Source organism: Pelmatolapia mariae, linkage group LG20, assembly GCF_036321145.2.
Source record: "Pelmatolapia mariae isolate MD_Pm_ZW linkage group LG20, Pm_UMD_F_2, whole genome shotgun sequence".
NCBI classification, from domain to species: Eukaryota; Metazoa; Chordata; class Actinopteri; order Cichliformes; family Cichlidae; genus Pelmatolapia; species Pelmatolapia mariae.
Genome location: NC_086244.1, coordinates 26,434,868 through 26,448,254, shown reverse-complemented (window position 1 = coordinate 26,448,254; position 13,387 = coordinate 26,434,868). Strand labels below are relative to the sequence as shown.

General features: G+C 47.1%; 1 protein-coding gene across 2 annotated transcripts in view; it reads right to left on the bottom strand.

Annotated features, from left to right (window-relative positions):
* kmt2d (lysine (K)-specific methyltransferase 2D) overlaps positions 1-13,387 on the bottom strand; it is a 32,703-nt gene that overhangs the window by 3,991 nt on the left and 15,325 nt on the right. For both annotated transcript variants that reach the window (XM_063464226.1, XM_063464227.1), the window contains exons 31-51: positions 13,167-13,217; positions 11,434-13,050; positions 11,183-11,341; positions 10,954-11,072; positions 8,888-10,779; positions 8,678-8,801; positions 8,201-8,282; positions 8,042-8,108; positions 7,673-7,905; positions 4,663-7,554; positions 4,302-4,451; positions 4,032-4,196; positions 3,766-3,913; positions 3,591-3,672; positions 3,329-3,501; positions 3,030-3,154; positions 2,804-2,939; positions 2,326-2,447; positions 853-2,233; positions 617-753; positions 244-374 (exon numbers count right to left, since the gene is read on the bottom strand). In XM_063464226.1, coding sequence (XP_063320296.1) covers positions 244-374; positions 617-753; positions 853-2,233; positions 2,326-2,447; positions 2,804-2,939; positions 3,030-3,154; positions 3,329-3,501; positions 3,591-3,672; positions 3,766-3,913; positions 4,032-4,196; positions 4,302-4,451; positions 4,663-7,554; positions 7,673-7,905; positions 8,042-8,108; positions 8,201-8,282; positions 8,678-8,801; positions 8,888-10,779; positions 10,954-11,072; positions 11,183-11,341; positions 11,434-13,050; positions 13,167-13,217 — 9,986 coding nt within the window. The remainder of the gene's footprint in view (positions 1-243; positions 375-616; positions 754-852; positions 2,234-2,325; positions 2,448-2,803; positions 2,940-3,029; positions 3,155-3,328; positions 3,502-3,590; positions 3,673-3,765; positions 3,914-4,031; positions 4,197-4,301; positions 4,452-4,662; positions 7,555-7,672; positions 7,906-8,041; positions 8,109-8,200; positions 8,283-8,677; positions 8,802-8,887; positions 10,780-10,953; positions 11,073-11,182; positions 11,342-11,433; positions 13,051-13,166; positions 13,218-13,387) is intronic.

Genomic DNA, 13,387 nt, shown 5'->3' with positions numbered 1-13,387 from the left:
TTTGAAGTTGTTTTGAAGCAAGTTACTTGCATTACATAGATGTTAAAAGCGTTTCATTTTTTAATGTGTATTACCTCACCAGTCAACATATTCTGTCTGGAATTTGCCAATATTGGTTAACTTCGCAAAAATGTTAACATTTAGTCAACAAGCCTCTTCAACGTGATTCACATGGCTGTACAGATTAACAGATATGTCAGAACGTGTTGAGTGTGCAGCTTCTCGCTAAAAATAATGCTTTACCTCTTGCAGTGTGTGGGGACCTTGGGCTCTGAGCGAGCACAGCCAGTGGGATTAATCATGAGTGGGAGCTCCATCAGAGGGTGCCGGCCGTATCTAAATTGGTAATTCTGGCAGTTCTCCACTCCGGGCAACTAAAACACAACAAGTCGACAGTCAATGATCATCATAATGGACTTATAATGGCTATAAAGCTTATCATTTCTGGTCACATTGAGTTCAGTTAATACAAGATATAGCAGATATTTTGTGAAGTCTGTAATGCTTTGTTTTGTTTTATTACAGTCTGAAACAGTTATCCAACCACAGATTAAATCAGTGAACATGGGAGATAAAGACAAAATAAAAAGGGACAGAAAGTGCTGGGGATTCTTACCGACTCAGTGATTCTCATGACAGCGTGAATTGTAAGGCCATACATCTCCTCCCCTTTGATGTGTTCAGTGAACAGTTTCAACATGGATGATTCCTCACGAAGTTTAGCCACTTGCTGAACAACCCGGTCCCAGATCCCTAAAGACAAAAACAGCAAATTCAACTCTGTTCTTTAAGGTTAAGAAACATAACAAAGGGAGAATAAAGCACAAAAATCAGAAAGCACTTTTGTTTTACCTTCTGGAGTAGGGTCACGGTACTGTAAATCCTCCATCCCATGCTCCAGAACACGCACTTCAAACAGGGGGCGGCCATCATCTTCACTGATGCGGCAGCGGTAGCGGCATCGCTTGTTGGGTACGCGTGTGCTCCAGTAGATGCGTGTGGCCTCGTAGCCAACGGGGAAGATTGCAGTAGCTGAGTGGAAGTTGGCCATCTGGGAGGGCAGCAACTGGCCAATAGCGTGAAAGATGAGACTTCCGACACGGAACAGGTGGATACGGTCTCCTCGCTGCAAGATGCTGGCTATCTGTTTCACCTCGTCACGCTCGATGTAGACACGGCGTAGGACCGCAAATGTGCTGAGTTCATCGTCACTGGGCCCCTTCAGTTTATGCTGGGTGCACAACATGGTCTTATCCTTAAAGAACATGCAGCGTGCCCGGATGGCACAGGCAAAGTGGTAGACATTCGGGCAGCGCAGTCTGTTGCAGCTGTTTGTGGCACCAGTTTTCTGGCAGTACGCACAAAGAGTCCGCAATCCGCGACGCAGGGCTACCTCCACGTTGATTAGGGCGCCCCCCTGTGTCTCGTACACCTCTGTGGACCACAGAGCGCAATTTAAGTGCACCCATAGGTCCACATCAATATTAAGCAAACGAGCGGGCCCATCTGTGGCACCATCGCCTTCCTCGTGGCAGAAGCAGCACTTGCGTTTATCCCGAGGCAGCCTTTCTGGTCGAAGAGTAATGCGCAGCCGTTCCATCAGTTCAGACACCTCACGGCTGTTTTCTTTCTTAGAGCCACCTTTCCGAATCGAGATAACAATCTGAAGACGCTTCCAGCGAATCCCCTTCCATTTCTTCAGTTTTGGATGCACCACCTCCTCATCAGGTGAGAGAGGCCTGCGTTGCTTGACAGCTTTAGGGGAAGACTCCATGGGGGTGGGAGAATCTTTAGGAGGTTGAGCTGGATCAGTGACCAAGTCCTCCTCCTCCTCCTCCTTGACAACAGCGCTCAGATGATCTTCAGGAGGAGCAGCAGGATCAGAAACTGCAGAGGCAGCTGCTGCGTCTGCGCATGACTCTGGAGCAGCAACTTCAGGCTCTGTGACTTCAGTTGATTGAGCAGCATCAAGAGGAGGATCAACATGCTGTTCAGGCTCAGCTGTTGTTTGGACATTGGCCGGACTGGAGGGAGACGGTGATGAGGAAGTTGATTTTTTGGAAGGTTCAGCTTCACTAGTTGTAACTGGCAGAGATGGAGGAGGATGAGGAGGAGACGGTGATGGAGGTGGAGACTCCTCAACTGGTATAATAGGAAGGTGGCGCACATCCAAATCATTTACATTGGTTGTGTAGCAGTGCTGAACCGGTTTTTCTTCAGTCTCTGCAAATTCCTGAGAGCAAAATGCACGCAGGAGATGTAACGCTTTCAACACATGTAATAAAAAAGATTAAATGAGGCAATAGGAGACCTTTAGGGACCAACCTGTTTAATAAGTGCCAGAATGTCAACTTGTTTCTTCAGTGTACAGCCAGGTAGAGACACATCAAATTGCCTTAGCCACTCATCCTGACTAGGTGAAGCATCATCCTTTGTACACAGAACCCCTGTAAAACATAACATGGATAGATGGTATAGTCACTCTGCCACAATGTTTTAAAAACAAAAAAACCCCAAAAACATTTAAACACCAAATTTGCTCAACTAACATTCTCAAACTACAATCATGAGATGGGATTAATGAAAGACTAAATATTCTATTGAACAGACATTTTACATTAGCAAATAATATGACAAGTCACTTTGAGGCAGAATTTTGAATGTCTTGACAGACTCGCACCCTTTTGCTTTTAGCTAAATAGAAACTCACTCCACAAAAAAAAAAAGAAAGAAAAAAAAAAAAAAAGACATCAGCAGAATTCTAAAAAAGCTAAACCGTCAATTTATTTATTTTAGTGTGTACCTGATTGGCCAGGTCCTTTCCCAGGCCCATCTCCTCCAGACATTTCAGGGTTTTGGGGAGGGATAGTGACCTCATAAGTACCTGGCATTCTAATGTTAAGAAGCTGAGCCATGGCCATCATCACGTGATTTAGTTTCTGGAAAATATTAGTAGAAGTTTAGATTGCATCAATAGTTTCAGACATAAAAGCTTTTAAAGACGATATAAGATTATGATGGCTTAGTACCTTGGCTGCAGCAGATGACAACGTGAACGTTACAGACACCTCGTTGCTTTTGCTCTTATCCCAGTGGTTGGATGTTGAATCTACCTTGCCGTCAGGAGCTTCGAATTGTTTATTTTCTGTGAATGCTGTAAGCAAATGTGTAAATTCAATATTTGTCTGCATTTCAAGACGCAAACAGATTTAATATTTAAAAAAATGCAACCATATAAAACAAACTAACTTAGAATTTAATTCCCCATACAGAGCAGCAGCATTGCTACCTCAGCAGACTGTAGGATGTGACATACTGAGTATAATACCTGGGATGGCAGTGCGAGGTATGAGGGGTATGATAGGGGATATTGCCCTGTCTGTCTCCTCCTCTTTAGGCTCCCGCAGATGAGGAAAACGTGGAGTTTCATCTCCTACATTACTCTCAGGGGATGATGCTGGAATTATGCTTTCTGGAGCATCCTCATCGTCACTTTCCATCCTGTTAAAAGATATTTCACACATTTATAGCCTCTTTATGAAAATACCTATGCTATGGACTGATAACTATGCACGGTTGTCCTTGTGTACCTGATATCCTCATTCTGGTTATGTGGTGGTGTGGGGAGAGCTGCTAGAATATCTACACTCTTTACCTCCTCTGTCACAGAATCTGAAGAAGGAAAAAAAATGCAGCATTATAATACACTGCATTTAGAATGCAATTACTGCATAACTGTGGATTAATAATTAACAATAAATTTACCCATCGGCTCTTCAGCAGGCTCTCTGTTTTTCTGTCTCTCAGCCAGTTCCTCCCCAGCTGTTACTCCATTCAGCAGTTTGTGCTGTACTGATGGTGGAGGAGTAGGTGGCAAGGAAGATGGGGGTGTTGGGGGGTTGCTGAGGTTGCTCTGTGAATGCACAAACAATATGTTCATGAAGACTTTGCTCTGAAATTACCATTATGCCTGGCAGCACCACTGGTGCTGCCAGTGCACCAGTGGTGGTGCACTGGCAGCTTAGTTTTACCTTAGTGAGTAACTGAGAGTAGTAGTCTGGGATATTGTCTAACACTGCATTTCCAAATGAGCCTTTTAGCTGGGCTTTTCCATTGGCTGGACTGCTTCCGAAAGGTGCAAAAAGATCCACGCTGGCAGTGATTGACGGCTCCATCAAGGGCAGCAGAGAGAGGCCCTACAGAGTAAAAATCCATTAGCCAAGAAAAGGAAAAAGAATCAATCTTCAGATCATCAGTGGCAAAATATCATTAGGGGGAAATGTATTTTGACATTATTGTACCTGTTTGAGTTGTTTTATCAAGGCTTCAGCACTTTTTCCAACTTCTTCCTTCTTGTTTTTCTTCCGTGCATTAGGCCCTCGATCTCCAGCTGCCTTATTAGTGCGCTTTGGCTTTTGCACAGGAGGCCTTTTTGTTATCGATTGCAGATCCTGTAAAAGGTCAAGAAAATAAAACTGAGATTTTCCCCAAATATAACATCAGGGTAAAGAGTCTTGATGCATGCTCAATCATCCAGGTAAGTAAATCCCAAAAGGTTGAGTGACGAAACATTTCTCCCATTGAAAACGCTACGTCCAGATAAACAGAATCAACCTTTTGGGATCAGGCTAAAGAGAATGAATACACTTTAGGAAAACATACCTCCATGTTTCGTGGAGTCCCTTGAAGCTTTTGCTCAAGCATTGCCAGTTTGCTGTTGATGTGACCATTGATCTCACTGTGGATGCCTTCACAAGGCCTCTGAGCACCAAGCTGAATATTCTTAGTTCTTAGGAGTTTCTGCAGCAACTGCTGTCCAGTCTCAGATCTAGGGCTTTGAGTCACAGCAGCACTTCCAGCATTAATAAAGGTAGTGTTGTTCCCAGCATTAACCATCTCCCCGGTTGCTTCATGCTTTATAGTCCCAGTAGGAGCTTCAGCCGCACTGTCACACTGGACCTCCCTTGGTTCCTGTTTAATATTCTGTATTGTCATTTTGCATAGCTCCTCTTGTTTGTCTTCTGTACCCTGCTGCAACTGACGCTGAGCATTTGTACCTCTCTGTGGCCCATTGGAAGTCACTGAAGCAGCCAGACCACTGCCTGGTGACTGAGTGTCTGCTTTAGGTCCTGGACAATCAAGTGGACTCTTAGCCCCGGGTGACCTGAGTGGAGAAGCCTTGACTTGGCTGTAGGGACTGCCCCTCCCAGTCCTGCTGTCAGCTATAGAAGGTGAGGAGACATGAGATGAATGGGGTGAGACTGGGTGGACTGGGCTCATGCCAAAGGGAGTTCTTGGAGAATATGCATGTGATGGAGATCCCTGCACACGGCCTGCCATTAGTGCTTGCTGTTGGTTCTGGTTGGGAGTGGGTGGACGAATCCCCATAGCTTGATTAAAAGTGTGCCGTTGAGAATCCCCAGGGGAGTTGGCTAATGGCTGACGTGGAGATGCTGGCCTCACCATTGGACCCTGGTCCATTGGGGAATGTGGCACCTGTCCTCTCATATGTTGCTGCATCATCTCTCCCACTTGGAGCTGCTGCCCAGAGACCATCATTCCTTGCTGTATCTGAGGAGCAACACCAGGTTGTTGGCCTGGCATACCTGGCTGGTGTTGATTTCCCACTGCTCCTGGATTCCCCATGGCTCCATGTGACATCTGATGGCCTTCCATCCCCATCATTTGCTGTCCCATCTGTGAGAGCTGAGGCCTCAACTGATGTTGTTGGCCCTGACCTATTGGCATCCGCAGCATTTGTCCTTGTTGTCTTTGTGCAATCATGGCTTGGATGTGCTGTATTTGTTGGTTGGGGGGGAGATTGCGGAGCTGAGGATTCTGAGCAATAATGGCCTGGATGTTGATAGGGGCGCGGATCTGTCCAGGAGGAACACCAGGTCTCTGTCCCATCATTCCTTGCTGCTGAGCTCTCATCATACCCATTAAAACCTGCTGTTTCTGCTGTTGGGCCATGATGGCCTGCTGCTGTGAACTAAGACCCATCATAGCAGGTTGTTGCTGCCCTGGATGGTTGTGTCCTGTGATCTGTTGCGGCATGGTGGGGTCCTGTGGCTGCTGTGTGGCATTTTGAAGAGTTTGCTGCTGATGATGTAAGAAGTCAGATGTTTTTCCTTCCTCTTTAATAGTCATCAAACTGGGCTTGTCAGTGGTGAGGGAACCTTGCCTCTGGACAGTGACTGGAAGTTGTTGCTGCAGTTGCTGCATACCAGTTTGCTGGTTTCTGACCAAACCCGACTGTTTCTCATGTACAGACTGGGGATTTGATTGTTGCTGCTGGCCTACATAAACCTGATTCTGGTGCTGCTGCTGTAGCTGCTGTCGTCCCAGGTCAGTTTGATGATCATTTGCAGAGCCTAGTTGGATCTGGTTGGGAGTAGAGGGTCCACTCTGCTGTGGTGGGGTTCTTGAATCAGGGCTGAGGATACCACCTTCTTTGGGTCCTGAGTTTTGGCTCTCTGTAGATCCCTGGGGCTGGGGTGTGTTACTTCCTGCTGAAGGAGAGGAACCCATTTGTGGGGTAGAGGGTTGGGAAAGACCTTGCTCTTGGCCAGACTGGTTGATCAACTGTGCTGGTTGTCTTTGTTGTGTCATTTGCTGCTGCTGAAGGTGGGCTAAATTCTTTGTAATATTTTGCTGAGATGCAAGCATGCGTTGGGCCAGAATGTTCTGTTGTTGAGGAGTCAACTGGGCATGGGGCCCCCTCAGGCCAGGGTGACCTTGAGCGCCAACCATACCCTGCTGTCCCATCATCAGCTGAGGCCTCTGCTGCTGTGACAATGCAACTTGTTGGTTACCAATTATTCCTGCCTGAGTTGATACCATGCCTTGAGAATGGTTAATAGGCTGGCCGCCCACAAGATTCTGTGATGGAGCCACAGTCTGGCCTCCAACCATTCCTTGTGCAACCTGGACCATTTTCTGCTGATTAGCCTGATTAGCTAGCATACCCTGCTGAGTGTTCACCTGTTGTTGCGCCATAAGTTGGTTCCCCATCATACCAGCCTGCGATTGATTGATTAAACTAGACTGTTGATTTGGGAGTGACACTGGTTGTTGGCCCATCAGCTGCTGTTGTTGGAACTTTGCCATCTGCATCCTATGCTGAAGCTGTCTTTCTTGAAGAAGCCTAGGGTCTGCACCTTGCACCCCAGGCCCCTGAGGGAAAAATCCTCCTGAAGGCCCAGGAGGACCTGGGACCCTGGCACCACTGGCTCCAAGAGCCCCAGAAAGCTGTGGCTGGGCTCCTCCAATAAAGGGCTGACCTTGGGGCATTCTGACAGGCATCCCACCTTGGGGTATCATGCCAGGATGTTGCCCCATTACTGGTGCCCCCTGCTGGCCCATCATCATCTGACCAGGCATTTTGGGAAACATGTGAGAGGGCCCCCCCTGTGCAGAATGACCTTGGGTTATAATACCAGAGCCTTGCTGCTGCTGCTGCTGCTGTTGATGCTGCTGCTGTTGTTGATGCTGCTGCTGCTTGCTTCTGTACTCTGCAATTAGATTTGTGTGCTCCTTCTGTTGCTTGCGCACCTAAAACAGAATATTTATGAGGACATCTGTATATCATGTATATTTGTATATCAAATGTGCCAGAAGCCTTTTCTGTGCAATGCAAAAATTGTTTTCAGAACATTGAACATCTACACACCTGGTCAAGCTGCTTCTGAATTTTACTCTGCTCTTCTGTGACCAACTTAAGTTTCTCTGCATCTGCCTCAGCAAACTCCCTGCCAGCTTTCTTAGCAGTGCGTTGCTTCGCACACAGTGCTTTGCGTGATTTGCGATGAACTCCTATCTGTTCTTCCAAAAATTTCAGTTGCATTTGGAGTAACTGCTGGGTATGAAGAAGCCATTCTTCGTATTGGTGCTGTTCAGCATCATCTATAGAAAAGAAATCACAAACCACCCTTAGCTATCCACAAATGTATGGAGACTGCAATAAAAAAAAAAAAAAATTCTTTAAAGAAAAAAGAAGAAGACTCAATTCAGCTCAAAATGCAGTATTGGTCAAACATACTGATTATTCCTTGCACAAACTGAGGAGGGTTAGGTCTTGACTGGGGTGGATCACTTGTCTCTCCCTCCTAAACAGAAAAACGTGGCATTTAAATGACTCAGCTATCATCAGTTTTACAAATTAAATCATCGATCACTTTTTAAAAATAAACCAACATACCTTTGCAGGTCCAGATGCAAGTTGATTTGGATCTGTGGCTGGGGCAGAAGCCAGCCTCTGAGCAAGCAGAGAAACTTGTTGCCTGAAGAGAAAGCAAAACAGTGTTGAGTGACATCCACTTTTAAAAATATTTAACATGGGCCTCAGCAAACAGCTGTGCTAATGGTACAGTTGATCGTCTAATAGCAGTCTTTAACACTGAAGTCACCATTGCAGGCATGTCTCTGACACATAGCTACTGCAAATAAGTGGTTGCTGAACAGTTAACCTTGTGAACAGTGGTGTTAGAGATGCTACTTTTATGTTGATCAGCTTACAAGAGCTTGAACCAACAACAAAAACTAGATCTGAAGATAATCACAATCAACACATGCTCTGCTTTCTAGCAGCAGTTTAACAATGCCAAAAACATATTCATGTCATTTATTAAAAACAAAACAAAACAAAATAAAAAGCAAAACACATTATTAGAAATACCTGTTAATGCCAGTGGGAACAACCATTGGATCCTGTGCCAACACTCTCTTAATACCCTGAAGGGCAACCATCTTCGCCTTGGCAATGGGATCCATAATGTTATCTGTAGCAAATTTGTCCAAATCTGCAATAATAGGCGAAATTAGTGGATGTATGGAAAAACAAAAGAAAAAAGAAGAAGTTGTGACTGTGACAAGACATGAAGCTTACCTTTATCTGGGAAGAAGCTGTTGGTCAGAGTTGACTGTTTTACTGCTGGCTGCTGTTGTGATTGATGGCCAAGTCCTGGCTGGATCCCTGGCTGGACCCCTGGCTGGACCCCTGGCTGGACCCCTGGGTGCATCCCAGGCTGCATCCCAGGCTGCATTCCAGGCTGCATCCCTGGCTGCATCCCTGGCTGCATCCCAGGCTGCATCCCTGGCTGCATCCCTGGCTGCATCCCTGGCTGCCCCCCTGGCTGCATCCCTGGCTGCCCTGTCCTCATCATGGTTTGCTGCTGGGCCATCATGTGAGTTGGCGGTACCATACCAGGTCCCATAAGCCTTTGCTGCTGCAACATGTGTGAAGCACGCGGTACCATCCCTGGCTGATTCATCATACCTTGGGGTGGTGGACGATGGTGGTGTGGTAACATTATTTGCCCAGATGAATGTTGATTCGGATGTGGATTTGGAATGCCTGAAAACTGTTGTGGTATGCCTCCTTGCTGAAGAGAACTGAGCTGTTGTTGTTTCTGTTGTTCTTTCTTTTCATGCTCCAGGAGATCTTGTATTAGAAGAGGCAGTTCACCATCTAATGAGCTCTCTACCTTTGCCAGATCTACAGCAGGAGAGTGCTGCTCCCCTACATCAGGTAGTCCTAAGGGATCATCACCCATATCTCCATGTGGAGGAGCTGGAGGAAAAGGCAATGGATCACCTTGGCCTGGCAAGGGATATGGAAGTCCCCCTAATCGAACAGAACTGAGTGAGGCAGACTGGCTCTCACTTTGTGGAGTCTTTGTTGTTGGTGCTGTCACACCAAGAGTCATGGATACCGCTTCTCCCATTTCAGCTTTCACCACAGTCTGCCCCGTTTGCAGCTGAGGCGTCAAACCTCTGTTCTCTACTTTAACTTTAGAGGCATCAGCGGTTTGTGAAGAGCGTGTTAGTTGAGCAGCAGACTCTAGTGCAGTAGAAGGGACTTTTGTCAGAGCCTTCTGCTCTGGCTCCACCTTGGCTTTGTCTTCCACTTTAACATGTGCAGAACCAGACGACGCTGAAGGACCCTCACTTTCAGCTTCTACCAGCCGCAGCTGGTCTGAGAAGACATCTTTAGGGTCTCCTTGGTTCAGTTCAGGATCAGTGTAAGCCAGCAGGTCAAACTCATCACTGTTGAGTAAGTCATCAAGATGTGGATCATTGGTTTCGAGGTTGTCCAGGTTGCCCAAGTCATCATCTCCTTTGTCAGGGTCCAGGTCAAGAGCCAAATCATCCTCATCTTCTACTCCTCCATCTCCTGGAGCATCGCCTAGCCCATCAAGATCAGGTTCTGGCAGTTCCTCTGCATTTTCTACAGCTGCAGGCTGGGGCTCTGCGACTATACCTGGTTGTGAAAGTCGATGCTGCTCAGTACTGGGAGTGTTTTGGGCCGAAGTAGCATTTTGAGGTTGCATGTGGGACTGCTGAGGCAGTAAAACTGACAGTCCACCCTGTTGTAACCCCTCTGTCTGAATCCCACCAACTTGAGCTATAGGAAGTTGCTGAACATAAGGTGTTGACATCTCTTGCTCTGGGACAAAGAGACGTGGCCTGGGCTGGGGTCCACGGGGTATAAATTGGTGTCGCAGGGGTGGCCTTTGTGAATTATGTCTCAACTCAATGAACTGTGGTGGTGGACCTTGACTCATTGGCTGCATGGATTCACCTCCGTGCCCTGGCATCATGGCATGAGTATTACCCATGCCTTCCATACCTTGGATATTGACAGCAGGGTTAAGATTGTGCCTTATGCCCACAGCTTCCACGCCAGGCTGAGGGAACCTCCTTGGAGCCTGGCCCTGCCACTGAGGAGGGAATGGTGGACGGGTAAACATACCCTGCGGTCTGGAAGATCCTGGTAGCCTGAAGAAAGACAAAAAGATTTTTTTTTTTTTTTTCCAAAAACAACGAAAGGGAGTTGGACTAATTTAAGACGCCAATTGTATCTTCAGGGCCAAAAGATTTATGCCTGTATTTGGTTCAGTTTAGACCAATTTGATTTATTCAATCGAAGTACCTCATTATTTAAATGCTTACCTAACTGGATCAACAACGGCAGGGTTTCCTGTATGTGGTGGGCGAATGAGCTTATCATCTGTGGGCATCTTCCCCGACACAGAAGCCTGAGCACTTGAAGCGGCAGCAGCAATACGTTCCTAAAGGAAGTAACAATTGTACCATTGTCCCTTGACTCTTTAGTTATTAATAAATGAAAAATAAATCAAAAATAACTTTTTTCATAATTATTCAATCACAGGATCCCTACCTGTGGATAAGGTGGTGGTGCTCTGTGAGTTTTATCCTGCTGAAAGGCTCCCATCCCTCCCCCAGACCATCCAGGGGATGCACTGCCAGCAGCAGCAGCTGCCTCCTTCTCTTGTCTGTGCATTTGTTGTCTGATCACAAATTCCCTCAGTCTTTGGCGCTATAAAACACAAGAAACTTTGATTAGCAAAGAAAAAACAAAAGCATGCAGAAGTGCACTCAATGCCTGCTCAAAGGCAAATATTCTGATACCGGTCTGTGCTTTTCCAGATCAGCAGGGCTGAGTCCTACTACTGAAGGGTCCTGTACTGCTGAAATATCAGGAATTTCTTGAGTTACTGGCAAAGATGGCTGACTTGACATGTCTGAAGTGTGGACAGCTGGTATTTCTTGAGATCCAGAGGAAGGTGGCACTCGCGAGGTAAGGCTGTCTGCTGACAAAGCCGGCTGAATTTGTGGCTGTGGTTGCTGCACCATCTGAGTCTGCTGTTGAGTTATTTGAAAGCCTCCCGTGCTCGGGCTGCGGCTGAAAGTAGGGGGAGCTGATGGCTTTCCAGAGAGGGAATCCCCTATAGATGTATTAGTAGAATGGGCTGGAGGTGGCTGGTTAGGATGAGGGGATGTTTTGTAACTTCCAGTTCCCTCTGGGCCAATAGAGGAAGTGCGAGGTGGCTTATGGACTGCTGCAAAAGGGTCTCTAGATTGTGGCCTTGAAGGTGGCCGAGAACAAGGGTCTGGAGATTGGAAACGAGGAGTAGCAGGAGACTGGACAGAGTAACCATCATTGGACATGCCACCAGGAGTGTGGGGAGACTGGCAGCTGCCCTGGGACTGTGGGCTGGAGGGTACTCTAGGACATTGCTCCTGTTGAGCTACAGCGTGTCTCTGGGGTCCAAGAGAACAATTATCACCTGACTGCGGTCTGGTAGTTAGTGGAGGATGAATATGGGGATCAGAGTGAGAGGGAGACTGCCTGAAGCCTTCAGCAACATGGCTAGGTGAAGCTCCAGGATGAAGTGCCCCACTCTCCCCTTGGTGCATTCGTGGCGTTAAAGGTGCCTTGAACAAACCATCTCCAGACTCTAGCATTCCAGCAGGGGAGCCGGTGGACAGCTCATGTCTGCCAGCTGCAGAGGAACGTGGAGAGGGTGCACTCATATCAGTCCTGTACTGCCCTGTGCTTGCAGGAGATGAAGCCAATGCAGATGGTGACGGTGATGAACCATATTCTGGCCTTCCCATTCCTTGCTGGGTTCTGAAGGGATCTCCATAGTGGGTATTGTGGGATGGTGAAAAAATGGTCGACTCCCCGAGCCCAGGACCTCTTGAATGAGGACTTTCTGGAGGCCCTAGGGACTCCTGAGAGCCTTGCTGGGATTGTGGAAGAAGACCCTGTTGCTGCTGCAGCTGTGATCTGAAGTAGGGGTCAACCTGCTGAGCCCGTCTGGGGGTTCCAGGAGTTCCTGGTTGCATGTCAAAAGGGCCAAGACTGGCTGGCCGTCCCTGAGGAGGGCCCTGCGGGCCGGAAGCAGAATAACCTGAGGAAGGGGCCTGTACGGGGCTGGCCCCGGCATTAGAGAAAGGTGTGGTTGGGTGTGAGTGAGAATGGGGTGACTGAGGTGGAAGCTTAGCCAAAGGATCTGTCCGGATTTCAGCTGATAATGGAGTTTTGACAGGTCCATCTGAGAAAAAGACAGAAGATGATCCTGAATCGGGAGGCAAGGGAAATGGGCTGTCTGCAGAGCTGGGTTGAGAAGAGATTGATGTTGAGCCTGAAGGTGGCGGGATCTGGAGGTGTAAACTTGGCCGTTCTCCCTTTGCACGTGGTTGCTCTGTTTTTACTGGCCTGCACACTTGACTCTCTGCCTGCTGTGAAAAGGTAAAAAGAGCACCAAAGGAATATTAACCACACACACACACACACCGTAAACCTAATGAAGTCATTTTCTAAACTTAATAAAAAAAGAAATCTACTTTTAACTCACCTTCTGTGCCTTGTTTATCCTCTGAGCTGCTCGGTTATCTTTGGCCTTTTGCTACAAAGAGAGAGAGCGAGAGAGAGAGAGAGAGAGAGAGAGTGTGTCTCGTCTTCTGCACGTATGTATAGGCACACAAGTCCAAGCACGAACTCTTATAAAAACAAGGCTAAAAAACACACAATGGATAGATAAATAAATAAATTTAAAAAAAATTAAAAAAGGAGAAC